Source organism: Zosterops lateralis, assembly GCF_965231275.1.
Source record: "Zosterops lateralis genome assembly, chromosome: 4".
Classification (NCBI taxonomy): domain Eukaryota; kingdom Metazoa; phylum Chordata; class Aves; order Passeriformes; family Zosteropidae; genus Zosterops; species Zosterops lateralis.
This window is the reverse complement of record NC_139765.1, coordinates 50,266,124-50,284,495: the sequence shown is the minus strand read 5'-3', so window position 1 is coordinate 50,284,495 and position 18,372 is coordinate 50,266,124. Positions and strand designations below refer to the sequence as shown.

The window sequence follows — 18,372 nt, the reverse complement described above, 5'->3', positions numbered from 1 at the left end:
ACTTTGAATTTGGTGTTTCATCATTGAATTGTCTTTCATAGCTGAAGACTCCTACAACTGCTTTGGAAATGAACGAAACTTCTGAAAACAGGCAGCAGAAATCAGGTAGTATTTGCCTTAAGTGGTTCTGGGTTTAGTTTCATAATCTTTCAGGAGTATTTAATAAGGCACGTGTTTTATGTTTTGCAGATCTATTGAAGGAATTTGATTTAGAGGATGTTGAGGATTTTGAAGGTATTCATGACTCTCTTTGTCATGTTCTTTCATGGACTAACACATTGTAATTGCAAATCTTTTCCTGATTTTAAATTAGTGGTTCTAACAAGGTATTCTGGAAGCAGAAAGACTACTGAAATATGCACCTGTAAATGTTTGCTCCCTCATGTAGTCTACCCTTCCATGAAGTTGGCTTCCTCCAGCATATATGTTGTCATCTCCCCTTTTCAGGCAGCCCCCAAGATAGTAGAACATTTTTGCCTTGTGTCTTTCCTGCCTTTACTCTTGTTCTCTGCCAGTTACACAGAAATTCCAAGATTAAGTGCTATGTGAGATAGATCTTATGGGCTCCAAAGATCATAAAATCTTACTTGAAGACTTGAGAGTTAAAACTCAACATAGCTCCTGTTGAAAACTTCTCTGATGGGCAAGACTAATTAGGAGTTTGGGTTGCTTTTGATTACAGCAGTCTTAATGGTGATAACTTAGGATGCTCTCTGCAGTAATTTCTGTGGTGCTACCTACAAATGTTCCTTGACCACCAGCACACCTGTCTGTTTTTACTGCTGGCTGGAGCCTTCATCTCCAGCAGCAGCAGTTTGGTATTGACTTATTTTAAGCATGAGTAAAGTCTAAAGCTCCTCTTGCTGAAAAACAGGAAAAGGGAAGAATAAAAATGCCTGTGTTCCTTATAGAACATTATCCTTAGATAATCTCTAATTATTGCTGTTATTATTTAGTATTTAGTTTTTATCAGACTATTTGAAATGCATCAGAGTTATCAAGAGATCATCATAACGACCCTGTGAAATAAGTGCTGTCAATCCACTAACGATTGTTGTGTGTTGTGAAATGCCATGTTCGGAAATACCCAACAATCAAATATAGAAAACAAAATCTCAGACATTTTCCTCCCACCCAGCAGTGAGGTGGGAGGAAAAGGTTGTTAATTCACACTGTGTAACTTGGGATCAGAATTGACCTCTGAAGACCTTTTTGACTGACTGAGGAGCTCGGACTCCAGTTCAGACATAAAGTTGTAATTCTGAGCTTGTATCAAATTAAGAACCTTCAAGGAATGAAGGCTTGCAAAAGTACCCACCTAAAGCATAAAATGCCAAGAAGTGAAGTTGTGCCCTTTTGTATTTTTATGATGATACCTTCCTATTTTTCTCAGTCTCGCTCAATTTTCTTGTAGGAAGGATATCATGTCCCTCTTTAGCAGTGTATAGAAAGGCTATTGTGTAGAATCCATGGCGTTACGGAGCAAGACAGGAGGTGCAGAGTAATAAGGGTGAAAAGCCTCCATCTTTTGTTTTTAGATTCCCCACTAAGATTTGTTTCTTTCTGAAAACTTGTCACTTGGAAGTGTACAACGTGCCTTCCACAAGAACAGTGACAGTGAGGTGCTGATTCTAGATCGTGTCTGGGATTATCTGAGGAGTTTGTGACCTGCCCATACTATATAGAAATTCTGAGAGAGGGAAGAGTGGAATCCAGTTTTCAACAGTATGAGCGAAGTGCTCAGATCATGGATTGCATCTCAGCATTACACAAGTCTGTCTTTCATTCCCACCTGTCTTCTGCAACAGATAAGGTAGCAGTTTGAAATACTCAGTCCAGATCCATGTCTAGAGACAGATTTGTTTCATGCACAAAGTAAAGCTAGGGCCTTAAAATATTTTAAAGCTCTGTGTTTTTTCATGATTTTTTTGTGCACTGCACATAGGGAAATTCCAGTTGCTGGAGCCATGTAACTAGTTATTGTATGGCGCACAGTGTGTCAAAAAGAGATTGAGATAACTCATCTTTAAGAAAGAGGATTGGTTGGTTTGTGACCACTTACAGAAATTTTCAGTATATTTCCTTTAAATGCCCTGTAAGAGAGCAATCTACACAGATGCATCTTCAGTCTGTTTTATGGTAATTCTTGTCTCTTAAGACCGCACAAATTAGAGGGGATGCATTATTTTGTGTTAAGATTTTTCTCACAAATATGATTCAAGATGCACTCTAAATGTAAATAAGTAGTATTAGGTCATGCTGGTTATCAAAATACAGTTTTCTCGCTGTAGGTGAGTACTCAGGATCTACGTCTCATATGTCATCAGCAGCTGAAAAAGAAGATGATAAGGATGCCATGGAAAACTATGGAGTGTGGGTATGTAACACCAAAGATTTTGAATTAAGATTCTGAATCAGTAAATTGTATTATACACTGTAAAGCAAAGAATTATATATTATGCACATGTAAAGTAAAGGAAACTTACCAGTCAATGAGTAATTCTGAAGAATCCTGTAGCTAAAGATTGTATAACAGCCTGAAGTAAAATGGGATGCAGTCTTCTTGTGGCGGGCAATATTCCTTATCATTATATTGGATATTTGCTGCTTCACTAATTTGTTTCCAGCTGGTTTGCTTAGATTTTGTTCATTGTTTTTCCTTTTACACAAGAAACAGTGCAGTCAAATTCATTTTTTCTGTACACAAAATGAACTTTCAAGTAAAGAAGGAAATTTGTCTATAGTATGCTGATCTATTTGACTAAGTAAGCCTGGTCTTCCACTTTGTAAGAGAAGAAGGAAGAAAAAAAGTTAAATTTTATGACCTTCTCAATGCTTTCCCTGCCTCTGCAAAATATGTGCTTGTTTGGCCATGTTAGTAAGTGTTTGAAAAGGTTTTTTTCAGAGGGGTTTTTAGACAGGAATAAGGCAGGCATCCCGTTTGTGTTGGGCCTACAACAGGAGAGGGAGAGGGCTGGATAGAGGGGTCTGGAGTCTTCTGTTGCACCTCAAGGGACAGTGGAGCAAATTACTTCTACCTTACACCCAGGTATTGTGAAAGAGGAACATGCTTAATAACAACAGGCAGAGCATGGAACTTAGGCCTACTAGAAGGTGGTAGTGGTTGGGCAGTGAACTTGGGAAATGGAGGGGCTGAGATGGAGGTGTTCCTTCCCCGTTCTGAAAGCAGGAATTTTTGCAGAGAGAGAAGGGCTTGGCTAACAAGAAGAGAGAGAGAGGAGTTGGATGGTGTTAGTCCACTGGGGCTAAGGTTTCAGGCCTGTAGGGAAAGCACTAGGAGGCTGATGGGGAAGGAGCATGCTGGGAGGAATGACACATGATGGAAGCAGCCAGGGCTGGTGAGGAGCAGGGACAGGAGGAGACTGGGGGGTGTTGAGTGAGACATGGTATGGTTTTCACATAGGTTTGGGTTCCTGACTTTTGGGATGAGGGAAGGAATAGACAGGTTTCCCTAATAAAAGCTTTTCTTCAGAGCTTGGAATGGAATTTAACATTTCTGCACCTTGGGTGAAGAAATAGGCCCAGTTCTCCATGTGGTGGGCAATTAAAAGATTGTCATGTTCATTAACACTGTATTAGCTTAGCTGGCAGGGGATTGTAAAATGCCAGACAGTAGAATAATGGAGGAAGAAGGTAAGGAAACATTGGCAGTTCCAAAGAAAAATTGTATTAAAGCAATAAAACATGAAAAAATAAATTGCTTTCTAACAAAAGCCACTGGTTACAGAAGGCAGGCAGGCCTAAAGGCAAAAGTAACCCTCATCTAGCCAACTCCAATCCTAGAAAAACTCTTGTCTCTAGTAAGTCCTAGTAGCTAGTAAGTCCTTTATTTTTTAGGAAAAAGGTGAGTAAGTGAACCTTTAATTTAGTATCCCTTGTATTATAAAAATGATTCTCAAAAGATCTTGATGCTGTTATTTCTGTTACATGATGAGTTTGCAATGGAAATGACCTAGATTAACTGTAACTTCCTTTTTCTTGGTAATCTTTTTGTCTGTACCTGTTTACTTAAGGATAAATATATTTTAGAAACTACGACCTTGATAGAAAAAACAGCACATGAAAATCAGACTAACAAAGCAGAAGTTTCACATCAGGAAGCCCTGACAAAAAATGAGGAATCACACAGTGCTGTCAAGGAGTTAAATCTAAAACCTTGGGAAGAAAGATACGAAAAAATGTGGGTTGAAAATGAGAAAAGGGAATTGAAAACAAATTTTAAAAACATTACAGCAGAGCTGAAGCAGTTGTTTGGTGAAAATGAAGCTGAGAGAACTGCTTCCCTTGTGAAAGAAATACCAGAAGATGGGTTTGGTGAAGAATTGAAGAGTTCTCACATTATTTCATGTCCTGTGACAGAATCAAGTAATAAGTTAGAAAGCCAAGGTGAATTTGGAGATATTAAACTTAGATTAGGTGGAAAAGTACCCAAAATGGAAGTTGTATTTCCAAGTCTTGGTGTTCATCCTGATCAAAATAGGTTAAAGACAAATGTAGAAGATACGTGGAATACAGATGAAGAGGCTGGCATTAACAATGTTGATAACAGAAAGGTGTCTCTAGCAAAAGGAGAGAAAAAGAAAATGCCTACTATGGAAACAGAAGAGAATGATAATGGAAATAGTAAAAATGCAGAGCAAGGTCCTGCTTACTCCTTGAGACATAGCTTAAAATCAAGCATTTTGGGTGACATTTCTAATATTCTTCCTAAAATAAGACCTGTTTGTACAAGCGATGAAAATGCACATTCTGTAACAGAAATGAAACTTAAAAAATACTCTGGATTTAATGATGATATTCCCAAGGACTGCCTTATCAACAGTAATATAGGAGAAACAGAAACTGAAAGTCTTTTTGGTAGTGCTCAGGAATCGTGTGACACACTGGAAAGAAATCTTGACGAAGAGCTAAAACGGGATATGGAGAGATTTAAGATTAAGGTAGGAATGCTGCAAACAGTATTCCTGGCTTTGGAGAAAGAGAAGGTACAGCTGCAAAAAGAGGTAGTTCCTTATTCTTCAGTCTTTCTCCATATCAGTGGTCCTGTTCACTTCAGCTATTCATCATTAAATGAAGATGCTTTGTGCAAATTAGTTGTTGTTTGAATGAAAATACAATACTTACGAATAAAGAGAGCAGTTGAGAGTTACCTTTTCCCCCTTTTTCAGAAAACACAGAATGCACTGTTGTTCCAGTTTTAACAGTATGTGGCACTCAGTTCCAGTGTAAGAAGTTATCACTTCATTGACATAAAAAGAAGTGCACACAATTAAATCAGTTTTGATTCTTAAACAAAGGATGAAAATAGCTTCTGAACAGGGTCTTGACTGAACTTTTCATTTGCTGTGATTTCTGCATGGTGTGTCTTCATTGCCCTTCACTTAAATTAGTGTTTGCTGTGAGTGGAGTTGTTTCTACTTATGGGTTTGGAATCTTCTTCCCTGCTACCCTACCTGTCCTCCATGGAGGAAGCAGTAACCAAGCACACTTCCACTTGATTTTTTTTTATTTCTGTTTTCTAACTAACATTGTGCAGTCCTCCTAACTCTATAATCCATCAGTAATGCTTTTACATTGTTTTTGTTCATGTTTTAAGATTCACTGTTGTTTTCTTTTTAAGGACTAGGTTTCTGTTACATCATAGAATCATGAGTGAATTTGAAGTACTTTCAATGACAATACACTTTGTAATGTAATTTTTTGTGAAAATACTTGTCTTTTTTTTTTTACACTTTTTTCAGAGGTAAATCCTGAATTATTCAGTCTTGGATATTTTATTTCTCTTTTAGGAAAATACTGATTAATATTTGAAACTTAACTCTTTTTTTGTAGGTTGAGAAGGAAAAAAGCAAAGAAAGATGTTTCAATATGCAGACAGTGGCAAAAGAGGAAAATGTTGATAAATTAAATACACCACCAGGCAACATCACTAATCAGAAAATGAAAGAAAGGCTTACCCTAAGGAAGAATGACTGTTTGAAAATGGAGGATGAAAACACTACAGAAGAAAAAGTCAACAAAAATTTTTCACCTGAGGAGAGGTCAGAAATTATTAAAATGCCAGTGAAAGTATAAACTAAAGACATGATCTCTAATTCTTATTTGTAGGGTTACTTAGGTATCTTAGGTTTTTCTAATATTGTACTAGTTGAAGCAGTTTCTTTAGTGCTGGAAGCGGTACTGAGTAGTCCACTGCTTCACAAACATTTAAGAAAAACCCTTTTTTTTTTAGGAAGAGGGAAAGGATATTACCAAATAAATCTCAAAAGTTTGAAGGAGGCATTGATATTTTTATGAAATTCTAAGCAGAAGTGATTTTCTGTCTGTCTTTCAAAGGAATCTCTGCGCTTAATACACCCTCTAATGTGGATAGAAGATACTGCCTGAGTCTAGTTCAGGTTCCACATTCCTCCCTCATTCCTAGGGCAAGGATTATAAAATACTTTTAAATACTCCACAGTCCTTGGAGTTAGTCTGTGTTTTATCATAGATATTTTTCATCTCAGTTGTTTCTGTACATCATCTTAAGTATGTCTGTTTCAAAGAAATACTTTCTGTAAATATACTCAATTGGTAATTTTTTTTCTTTCTGTTAAATGTAGTGAATTTGATCTGAATCATGACATTGCAAAGAAAAATAAAGGGCAGACTCCAAAGCAGAAGGCTAATCAGCAGATGAGCTCTTCCAGTGGGAAGAATTTTCAAGTACCAGATGATAGCACTTCCAGTGAAACATCTCAAGAGGAAGGAAGGTACTGAATATAAGGAATGTTATAACTAAAACTTACTTAAAGATAAAAATTGACCTAGAGCTAAAGGTAAGTTTTTTGTAAACCTGATATGCACAGTGGTTTTTGTTTCTTCATGTGACAATATGACCTCGTGCCTTTTGTGTTCCAAAACACTTTTTTTTTGCTTAATGTGCTTTGAACATCTTAGCCAAGTTCATCATAAAGACAGTGTGCACAAGTGCTGAAAAATTACCTGAAGGTCAGTGTGTATGTAAACATATATTTTATATTTTTAAAAAAGGAAAGGAGAGACTTGACAAGAACAAAGTTGCTGTTTCATCACATGCATCTTAGACTTTGAGGATTTTGTTTGGGGTTTTTTTGTCCTCTTGATTGCTTGCCTACCTCAAACTTAACTGTAGGCGTCAAAATGAGAAACAGAAATTGTTGACAGAGTACAAGCACTGTTCAGCAATAGCTAAAACAGTAGTGTGTTGTCAACACTGTTTTGGTCAAAAATGTAACATTGTGTGGGCTGCTCTGAAGAAATTTAACTCCATTCCAGTCAGCCTAAGTACACTAGAGAATCCAAAATTACAGTTCTTTGGCCTGTAAGGGATTCTAAATACTGAAGAGAACTGAACCTCTAATTTTGAACAGGGAATGCACATAACTATGGATCTGTATATCTCCATGTATGTAGCTATATGATTCCTATCACTTTGAGTGAACTTTTATTTCAACTATTTGCTTAATACCTTGTGAAAAAAATAATCTTCCAATAATGATGATAATTTTTTCCAGTATTCACCTACATCTAAAAATTATTGTATTAAAGTAAAATTTAATTCCCTACTGAAATAACTTTTCAAAACAACTTTAGATATTGTTCTTAATGCAAGATAAACATTCCAGAACTGAAACACATTTCTGTTTTCCAGACCTGCAGCAAAAACAGCGAGTGAAAAGAACAAGGTACTGCAAAATTAGTTTCTTGATAAATAGTTTTATCAGCTTTTAATCACTCAGATGGGATCAATCAGATATTAACTATGAATGAAAGAATGAGTCATTCATGCATCTGTAATATACCATAGTTGTATTTGTTTATAGGTCGGGAGGCAGATGGATGTAACCGATGACCTTGATTTAACTCACTCATCTGAAACAACATCAGAGGACGTCAAATTACCAACGTCCACCTACAAAGAGGCTCTGTTGCTCTTAGAACAGCTTACTGTGGATCATACAGGTGTGTTCTAAAGTCACTTTTTCTCTTTTAAAACATGGTTTCTTTGTGTGCTTTCCTAGATATCTTGGTTCATTTGTATTTAACATAACACCTCCCCACTGCCCCATGATCACTGACCTGTGTGTATACAGAACAGCTATTTTTTCCTATTTGTTTCCTTTTCCTTTGCCTGAATGGTGGTTTATCTTCTAAATATATTTTTCTGAGGTGCCACCAGCATGGCTGAAAGACTCAGCTGTGCCCTGCAGTGGGTCCATTGTCTCTGTCATGTCATGTCCTGGCCTCTTCTCACAAAGAACTCCCACAGACTTCAGTCTTCCCACTACCAAAACTTTATCACCTACACCAAATGAAATAATTTACACATTAGAAAATATTTATGCACATGTGCATCTTTGCCTTTTCTGTCTCAAAATAGGTTCTGCTGTTTTACTGAAAATTCAAAACATACTTCTTAAATATGAACAAATAATAGAGCATGAAAAAAATCGGTATGCAGCAGTCTGGAGAGAAGTAAGAAAACTGAAAAGTGAAAAGGAGGAATCAAAATTAATAGCAGAAGAGACTCAAGAGCTGAAATCCATATTGGCTCGTCAAGAAGTAGAATGGAAAAGTGATATCCAAAGCCTTAAGTATGTAATCTTGCGATCTGATACTGTGTTACTTTGTCAGTGTTAATTGCCAGAAGGTGGTGCTGATACATGTGATGGATGAGAAGCTTGTGGTCTTTTGTTTTTCTGTATTTTGAGTCCCATGGGCAAGTTATGCTATAAAGGAAGGATGTAATGTCAGGAAAAAACATCTGGATATTAGCACCATCTAAAATCATATGGATGTTTTCACTTTTTTTTAATAGCAAGAGAAGAGAGCAAGAGTGTTTGTATGGGAAAATGAGATTTACAAGAGAGGTGATTTATATGAGATGTGTATGTTTTTGTCTTTGCAGTTCTGTTGATGTATAATAGCAGAAATTCAGGTTATTCCACAGAGTGCAACTCAGAAGTGTTTAGAGAGGCATAGAGTGCTTATTTGCTTTCTTGTTTGCTTATTTGAGAAGTCAAATTCAGGGTTGCCCCGTTCTCTCCAATCCTGAGCTAGAGTTGGATGATACAAGGTTTTTAACCACTGTTTGCATCACTTCACATAGGAGTAGCTGGTGTGCACCACAGGAAATTTAGCAAGAACAAATGCACAGCCTTGCTCTTGGGAAGGAAGATCCTCTTGTGATGATATCCTGGGGATGGCCTGGCCAGGGAGCTTGCTGAGAAGACCTTGGTGGTCTTGCCAGAGCAAGATATGAACACGAACCAGTATGAGCTGGCAGCTGAGAAGGCCAATGGCAGCAAATCAGGAGATGGAAGGGAGTGATTATTTGCCCCTACTCAGCACTTACTGAATGGCATCTAGAGCACTGTGTCCAGTGTTTTGCCTTCTGGTACCAGAGGAATCTTAATTGATATGTGTGAGTTCAGCAGAGAACTAGCAAGCTGGTCAGGGAGCAGGAACACCAGCCCTGTGAGGAGAGGCTGAGGGAACTGAGCTTTCAGTTGTGCCTCCTGGTATGTGGAAGAGGATTATGAGGAAGACAAAGCCAGTCCCAGCTTTACCTGCATTGGACTGTAGCTGTTTGTCATGGTTTAAGCCCAGCTGGCAACTACACCCCATGCAGCTGCTCACTGACTTCCCCACTAGTGGGATGGCAAGGAGAGAATCAGAGTGGTAAAACTGAGAAAGCTTGTGGGTTGAGATAAAGACAGTGTAAAAAGGAAATCAAAAGCCGTGTACACAAGCAAAGCTAAACAAGGAATCCATTCACCACTACCTATGGGCAGGCAGGTGTTAATCCATCCCGAGGAGAGCAGTGCTCCATCACATGTAACAGTTACTTGGGAACACAAATGCCAACACTCTGACTATCCTCCCTGTCCTCCTTCTTCTGCCCACTATATATACTGAGCATGATGTCATATGGTTTGGAAAATCTCGTGTGTCAGTTGGGTCACCTGTCCCAGCTGTCTCCCCTCCCAACTTCTGGTGAACCCACAGCCCCCTTGCTGGCTGGGCAGTAGGAAGAGCAGAAGGATGCCTTTATGCTGTGCAGATGTTGCTCAGCAATAACAAAACTATCTATATTACCAACTATTTCCAGCAAAAATTCAAAACACAGCCCCATGTGAAGAAAATTAACTTTACCCTAGCCACTATTTTTCAAAATTCTGAAGTATCTAACAAGTGTGAATAATTATTATTTTCATTCTTATTAAATTATGAAAGCAATTACATTATGTTAGCCTTACACTTTTAGAAGCCTTTTTTTTTTGTGAGATTATACATAAAACTTCTTCTTTGTGATATAAACCATTGAAATATAAATCTTACTGTCAGCCTCTCGAACAATTTATTATTGGCTGCTGCTACTTGTTTTTAAAGAATTTCTAAAGCAGATTTTCACTTGCCAGGTCTGTGCTTATGTTAATACTATTTTTTTTTCTTGCCAACTGTTGCAAGGATGGGAGAAAAAAATGCTCAAAATAATTGTGAAACACAAAACTACTTTTTTGTTTTGTTACTGTGGGCATTCTGTGGACCACTTGTTACCATGTTGGTGCTTACTGCTATATTTGTTTCAGTTAGTAAAGAAGTTGATATTCCCTAAGGCTTTCTCTGTAGAATCAAATTGCTGTTGTTTCTTCCAGGTGTAGATCCTTAGAGGTTTAAAGCTATTTTTAATCGCATTGAACTTAAACCCTCTGCATTTCTAAATAAAGTTTTGAAAATTAATCTCATTCCTGGGCAAATAGAAACTATGTGCTTTTCCTGTGGTCAGCTGTTGTTTAAGACTTACAGAAGGGTTGTTAAAAAATTGGTGGGTGTGTCAGAGAGATAAGTGATGTGCTGCTTCATCAGCATTACTTGCAGTCACTGAATCCATAATACGCAGGCAATGCTCATCATATTAAGAAAATTTATATTAATCATAGTCAAAAGTTTATGTTGCTTTGATTGCTAAAACAACAAATTCCTCTTGATCAAAGTGTCTGTAATATGAAGATGACTTCTTCAAAAGTAACAGAAATCTGCATACCTCAGCATATTTACCTAGATAAACTTCCAAATGATAAAACACTCAATGGTTTATTCCCGTATATTGTAAAACTGATACCATGGATAATGGAATGATGTTAGAATTCTTAAAAAAGTTAAAATTTAGAGAAAAAATATAAAATCTGAAAGTATTTAAGATTTTTATGGTTTGAATTGTTTCTGCAAGTTTATAGTGTAGAATATCTAATTTTTATATCAGTGCTTTAGTTTCTCAACTATACTGTTAAATCCCAGGTTTACTTTGAAACAAGAAGAGGAAAAGAGGCTCGGAGTAGAAACACTATATGAGAAAACAAGAGAAAAACTCAGAAGGCAAGAAGAGCAATATTGTAAAGAGATGGAGGAGAAACAGCAACTTGAGTTACAATCAAGGAATTTAGAAATGGAGTTAGTAACACTGAGAAAGCTCTTCAAACAGGTATATTAGATAATGACTTAAACACTTGCCTTCTTATTTTCTGCTTCTTTTTAATTAGTGTTGTATTCTAGTATGCCTGAAGAAGAGGTACTTTGTTCATGGAAGAGACATTGGATAACTATTGCCTGATATCGAGAACAGCTGGTTTCAGAGTAGTCTCTTTATTTTTGTTTGTATTTCGAAGCCTGACTTTGAGTTATTTTTCTAAATTATCGGAAAACATTCTGTATTCTCTTCTTAATTTTTCAGAAGAAAATTAAAATTTATAGATGGAATATCGTAACTATGGAAAGCAAAAATATTTACAAGAACAAAAGGGAGAGTGGGACAATATTGCTAGCTTTGATTTTTCTGAAAGTGCAAGTAATTAAATCGTATTATTGTAGGTTGAAGAAGAGCGTGATGAAACACAGAGACAGCTCTCTCAGGAAAAGAGTGCCAGAGCCCTGCAAGAAGGCATTTTGAACAACCACCTTTGGAGACAAAAGGAACTAGAAGAAGAGACAAGAAGAACTATAGGAAAAAGTTCAGATGTAAGCAGGTTTTTCAGGTTTTTTTTCTAATTAATTATATTTCACTATGGTTGTTCTAAAGTTATAATAAAACTTAGATTTTCTTTTTCTGCTTCTTGATGGATTATTTCCAGTCTACCAGTGTAATTTTACTGTGCAAATACCTCTTCTGTTTTCCCTTATGTCTTTAAAAGTTCTGGAAAGCAGTATCAGTGCTGCATGTACTTACATTGCATGTACAAGTAGAAAGCTAAAAGAAAACACTATTTACACCATTTTTAAACTGTCTTGTTTTAATTTTCTTGACATTTTATCATCACTTTTTAATGTTTCTAGCAGTGAAGCACCTAGCTGCCTACATCCAGACTGACCAGGAAGGAAGTTGTTTGATACCCACTGTGTGTTCCTATTACGTGGGGCTTTTTGAATTATTTATTCCCTTATCAAACTTGAAGTATGAAGTTCTTTTCCACCTCCACATATTAAAGTTTTATGAAGGAAGATCAGCAATGAATTAAACTCTTGATACTGGTTAAAATAATTGAAGGAGAAGAAGCAATCATGAACACTATTAAAAAAAAAAAAGAAGTCTTGAAAAGTTTACTGGATTTACTAAGAATTTTTTGTTCTTGGCTGTGCTGCTCAATAAATACAGGGTGAATATGTTTACATGGAAATAAATTTGTGTAATAAACAGGCACTGTACAAGATTCTTGCATTCCAGGGATGATTCAGCTGTATAACGAACTTTCAGTAATGCTAAAAAAAGTGTTAGGAAGACATTTAAAAAGGAAAATACCCTTTTTAGAATAGTAAACAGAGATTTTTCCCAGATCAGTAACACAGCTAAATTAATCTAAAAGGGAATATTTTAAAGGCATGCACACACAAGAAAGCACTGTCATTTTATAACCTTTATACCCAAAATATTTTAAATAATTTTATTATTTAGTTGCTGGTTTATGGAAAAAAAGGTGGCATTATGTATTTGATGTGTTTATTTATGGATATGTTACACTTTCATTCTCTGTCTGCATTGGACAAATGCACTAGTTCATAGAGTAGCTTATATCTTACCTGAAATTTCACTCTCGTCTCTGAAGTCATGTTGCAATGTTAAAATGCAGTTTAATGCTGAAGTGGTTTTGTTGATTTTTTTTTTCCCACCTGGGTATTTATTCATGTTCCCTGTCATTCAGGAATCCGACACTGAGAGAGAAAAGGATCTGTTGTACAAAAATCAGTTACTGCAAGATGAGATTGCCATGCTAAGACTAGAACTTGACCAAATAAGACTTAGGCACCAGGAGGAGGAAGGAAAATATTTAGAAGAAAATGAGACCTTGAAAGAAAAAAATGAAGATCTCCAAAAAGAACTTAAGCTGAATGAGGAAGCCTTAACACAAACAGTTTTTCAGTACAATGGACAACTGAATTTACTAAAGACAGAATCTGCAATGCTAACTTCCAAACTTGAGCAGACAAAAGAAAGCAAAGACAGACTAGAGACAGAAATTGAATCATTTCGTTCTCGCTTGAACACTACTGTTCAAGAACTTGAACGTCACCAGTCATCAAAAAGTGATGTGGAGCGAACACTTCAGAGGGAACGTGATGAATGGCTTCGCTTACAAGACAAGCTCCATCACGACCTCTCAGATGTGCGAGAAGCCAACAAGAGCTTGTCTCAGCAGCTGAGTAAAGCTGAAAGCAAAGCTAACAGTCTAGAAAATGAGCTTCACCAGTTAAGACAAACACTCAGAGAAAAAGCATTGCTTTTAGAAATGACACAAAAAGAATTAAGTCAAACCCAATGTCAGGCAAAGGAATACGACCATGCTCGACAACTGGAGAAAGACCAAGTAAACAAACTTACGATAAAGCAGGAATCCATGCAGGAGCGATTGGCCCAGCTCCAAAGTGAAAACCTTTTGCTCCGTCAGCAACTGGAAGATCTGCAGAACAAGGGGATCATCAAAGAAAAAGTAGTGAATGATGTGCAAGATCGGTTTAATGATATTTTCAACAAACTCAGAGCTGATACTGAAAAGCAAATATACCTAGTGGAAGAGAGAAACAAGGAATTAAATGCCAAGTGTATTGATTTAAGAGAACAAGTCTTCAAATATGAGACTGACAAAATAGAGAGAGAGGTAAAATACAGACTTATAACAATTTAAAGTTTTCCAGTTCTTGAAATTATTTTGTATTTCTGATATGTATCAGTTATAAGCCATATGCATGGGACCACCAGATAATAATTATTTGTTCTGGTTTGCTGTGTTTCTCTTGAAATTGTGGAAGGTTTTGGTAAATGGGATGTTACTGCTCAGATCTGAGCTGAGAGCAGAAAAAAGGTATCCAGGCCTGTTTTGATCAAGAAAGGTGATTCATCTTTCGAACTTCTTTCATCTCTTTTTCTTAGTCCATTTCTTGCCTGGCAGAATTGGTTTAGGTATTTCAAGTATTGCACTGATGACACAAGTAAGAGTGATGTCAATATCTGACAGTCGAGAAATGAAGATGCGGATGAGTGAATTGTGTGAGATGCACTTAATTTAAGTTCCTACAGAGGAAAAACATTTCTTCTCCCTAAGTTCCTATCAAAATTGAAGAGTATTATAGTGTCCAGATGTTAATTTATTAATATTCTGGGGCCTCTGAGGGGTCTGCCTGGAGAATACATCATTACCTGTGTTCCTAGGAGTAGGTGGGGTATTCTGTAATGACAGAACATTCTGGCCAGTTTCAGGTAGAGTAATGACTTAAAAATTGCCTTACCCATTTTGTTTAATCTCCCTTACTTTCTAGAAAATAGGAACTAATAAAAGTTAATATTTAGACACACTGGTGTACAGTTTGTCTGTGGAAGTTGAGACAGACACTGCACTCAGAATGCTTCATTAAAAGCTGCAGCGGGCTCCAAGCATCAGGACTTTTTTATCTAGCAGTCTTTCATACTTTTTCTCTGTATCCTCCTACAGGCAGCCCTACACAGCTGTCAGGGTCTGTCAATTTATGGCATCAGCTTGTCTGTAGACTCAGTGCCTCAGTTCTTCTCTCTTCCTTCTGCAGTTCCATCTAGCCCCTTCCTATCCCTAGCCTGGCTGCCTAAACCTGTCTGTCCCTTGCACAACCTTCTGTCCCTTCCTCCTCACAGCATGGCCAGCAGACTCCAACTGAACTCCCTCCCAGCTAACTCTTTTTCACACCCATAGCTGGGAGGGCAAGTTTGTTCCCACTCTTGGATAATTAACACAGCTGCAACATATCAAAGTCAGGACTGCCCTCAGCACTATTTTTATCTGTCTCCCCACATTTGTCTTCTTTAATGATTTGAAAAGTGATTTTAAATTACACTTCCTTCTTCCTAACAAGTCTGGAATCTTTGATGGGATAAATATAGGCATGTGTGAGATAACTGCTTTATTCTTCATTCGTCAGTTACTGTAAGGTGTGTGTGGGGAGAGAACTCCAGCAATAGTGTCAGTCATTTTAATCTGTGAATATCTGTGTTTTCTTCATACTAAAACAACAGGTTCCATCTCAAAATACTACATTTATATAACTATTTGAACTATCCGGGTTTTAGTAAACCTAATATGTCAGTATAAAAGCAGTTGTTTTTCTAAAACATACTAAGACAGCTGTAAGAGGATGTGATTCAACATATTAGAGTGTATCTTAAAAGAGCTTTTAGATACAGGTATTGATTTAATTATGTTTGTAAAATATAGGAATAGAACAAAGAATGATGTGAGACCAAGTCCTGCCTTTGGTCAACAAAGGTACCTGCAGTCAGGTTATGGTTCTTGCATCACAACAGATTTCTTTGGATTATGATAGAGAAATTCCCATAATTGCAGTGTGTGTTTATGCATAGTTTCAAGAAGAATAATACCTGGATCTTTTATATGTGTTAGGAAACAGAATTCCTCATGAACAGCTTTTGACAGTTTGGGGGTGCTCAGCTGAGAAAGATGGAGAGGTGACTGACTGTGCACGTCTGCCAGTGACAGACAATTTCACTTGAGTTCAGTCCAAAGACAAGTCTAACTCTGTAATCAAATAAGTCAAAATAAAGGCATTTTTCATTTTCTTACAACTTTTTTCATGCTCATTTAATTGTTTCATTAGGGCATGATCAGACAGCTGCAGCAGGAGCTTGCTGATGCTCTTAAAAAGCAGTCTATGTCAGAAGCTTCACTTGAAGTTACTACGCGCTACCGCAGTGACCTGGAGGAAGACAAGCTGCGCTTGCAGAAGGAATTGGAAAAGGCTAAAACCAAGGTATACAATGTGTGTAATTATATGAATAAATCTTTAGGGTGGCTATTAAAGATAGGATTGGATGTTGTCCTAAAACTCCAGGAAAAAATTCAACAGGATAGATTTAATGATGTGTGAATCAACTGCATTGTTTTATAAACTTGGTGTCCATGTCTTTGACATGCAGACATTATGCCCTTACTACTTGGAAAAAATTTTTTATTTGCTACGGTGCTTTTCACAATAAATTAGTGTCTATATTTGTCTTGTTGCTTTTGGTTTAGCCAAGCAGATTGTCTGATTTCTGAAGAACAGTAGAAGTATTGGACTGCTGTGTTTGGACATTTTTATGCTGTCCTGTTTTCCCCCTGCCCCCACTCCCCCCACCCTGCCCTGTCACCAGGTAACACATCAAATTCTGAATGCTTTTGTAATTTATTCTGCATTTTTTCCCCTTCTTTGGCTCTGCTATAATTTGCCATCCTTAAGTGATTTTCCTGCAAGGGAAGTATAAGGTATTTCTGAGTTAGGAAGCACCTTTCACAGTGTTTTTCCAAGGTATGGACGTATAGAGGCCTTGGAGTTCTAAAAGGAAAATAATTTAAAATCTGATCCTTATGAGGGACTTGTGAAGTCACTACAGACAGATGAATCTCTTAATTCATATTTTCACAGAGGAGCAAATGAGTGAATACAGGGATCATCCTAAGTCACCAAAAGGGTCAGATCAGCAGTGTATGTGCTTAGAACTTTGCTCTAGGAAATCTGTGGAGGGATGGAAGAGGCCGCTGTAGAACACAGTTTGTGATCATTTGCTAGTAGAAGGTTTGAAAGTACTTGAGATGACTACAGTTCTTTGGGCAGAGAGTGTGGGCAGGTATCTGCAGCACGTGAATCCTGGGGCAGCAGCTGACTGCCCTGTATAAAAGCTCACCTGACAACTGCAGATTCTTTCTGTGACTTCACAGTTGCGGGAGGTGGAAGAAAAATATCTACATTCTGAGCGTTGTGTTCGTGACTTGAAGAGTGCCATGGATGAGAAGGAAAGAGAAGCAGCAGCTTCTGCCCAGAAACTGCAGGATCAGATGCTGGCGTCTTCTGAGACTAACACTACTATAAAACAACTGGAAGAACATGTGCAACAGTAAGAGAACACAGTGGGGCAAGGTGTCTGTCACTTGCAGGGATTGGCTGGAAACCACAGCATAGGTGGCCTTGTTGCATCACAGCAAATCATTAAGATTTTAAAGGATGTTCTTTTTTTATTACTATTTTGCACTGTTGTTTTGGAATTGGTGCTCTGGCAGATTTTTATAAGACCTGTATTTCTTTTTAAGCCTTGAAATTGAAAACACCAGATTGGAAGCCACTGTCCAGCAACAAAGCAACAGGATTGAAGCCCTGCAGAGAGACTTGCAAGCCTCTGCCTCAGTAAGCTGCTCCTGAATTTCCCTTTTCGTGACTCCTGAGGCTAGTTACCTATTTCTGTGGGGACATTTATGGTGAGGTTTTCCTGGAGAGCCAAGGGGAGCTCAGTTCCTGCTTTCTTCTGAATAGAGGCTCCTCAGAAAGCAGCCTGTTCTGCTTCCCAGCCATCCAGTTTTGAAAATTTTCCCATGCTATAGCAAGTCAAACATAACACTCTAAAAGATCAGGATTTGACAGCAATACACTGGTGTAGCTATTGTCTGCTTTAGACCCTTCAAAACATCAGATGCTGCTTTGGGGACTGTGATGGGTTTCATTTAAGGTATTCGTCAAGTTGAGTGGTGGAAATTCCACAGGGTATATATATTGATGCCAAGCCCTTTATGCTCGAGACGTGGCTGACATCATCAGACTGAAACAAAAATTACACATCCCAGAGATTTTGCTGTGCAGAATTGCTTTTCATTTGGCTACTTGCTGTTCTCAGGAAACAGTGAAGAGGACTGCTTGTGGTATCTGCAAAACTCAGTGTGAGCCTTGGAATTTACCACTGCTTCTACACAGTTCTCTATAATTAAGTGGTTAATTTTAGCTCAGATAAGGTGCTAACATCTGTGGCCTGAATTAAGAGATATT

At 37.5% G+C, this 18,372-nt stretch overlaps 1 protein-coding gene across 3 annotated transcripts in view; it reads left to right on the top strand.

The window, feature by feature from the left end:
- The window catches only part of ANKRD26 (ankyrin repeat domain containing 26), a 50,770-nt gene that overhangs the window by 18,478 nt on the left and 13,920 nt on the right, over window positions 1-18,372 (top strand). For all 3 annotated transcript variants that reach the window (XM_083860391.1, XM_083860393.1, XM_083860392.1), the window contains 14 exons: window positions 42-105; window positions 190-234; window positions 2,292-2,377; window positions 5,854-6,062; window positions 6,624-6,773; window positions 7,694-7,727; window positions 7,866-8,004; window positions 8,423-8,636; window positions 11,344-11,527; window positions 11,914-12,060; window positions 13,239-14,192; window positions 16,177-16,329; window positions 17,277-17,452; window positions 17,646-17,739. In XM_083860391.1, coding sequence (XP_083716517.1) covers window positions 42-105; window positions 190-234; window positions 2,292-2,377; window positions 5,854-6,062; window positions 6,624-6,773; window positions 7,694-7,727; window positions 7,866-8,004; window positions 8,423-8,636; window positions 11,344-11,527; window positions 11,914-12,060; window positions 13,239-14,192; window positions 16,177-16,329; window positions 17,277-17,452; window positions 17,646-17,739 — 2,649 coding nt within the window. The remainder of the gene's footprint in view (window positions 1-41; window positions 106-189; window positions 235-2,291; window positions 2,378-5,853; window positions 6,063-6,623; window positions 6,774-7,693; window positions 7,728-7,865; window positions 8,005-8,422; window positions 8,637-11,343; window positions 11,528-11,913; window positions 12,061-13,238; window positions 14,193-16,176; window positions 16,330-17,276; window positions 17,453-17,645; window positions 17,740-18,372) is intronic.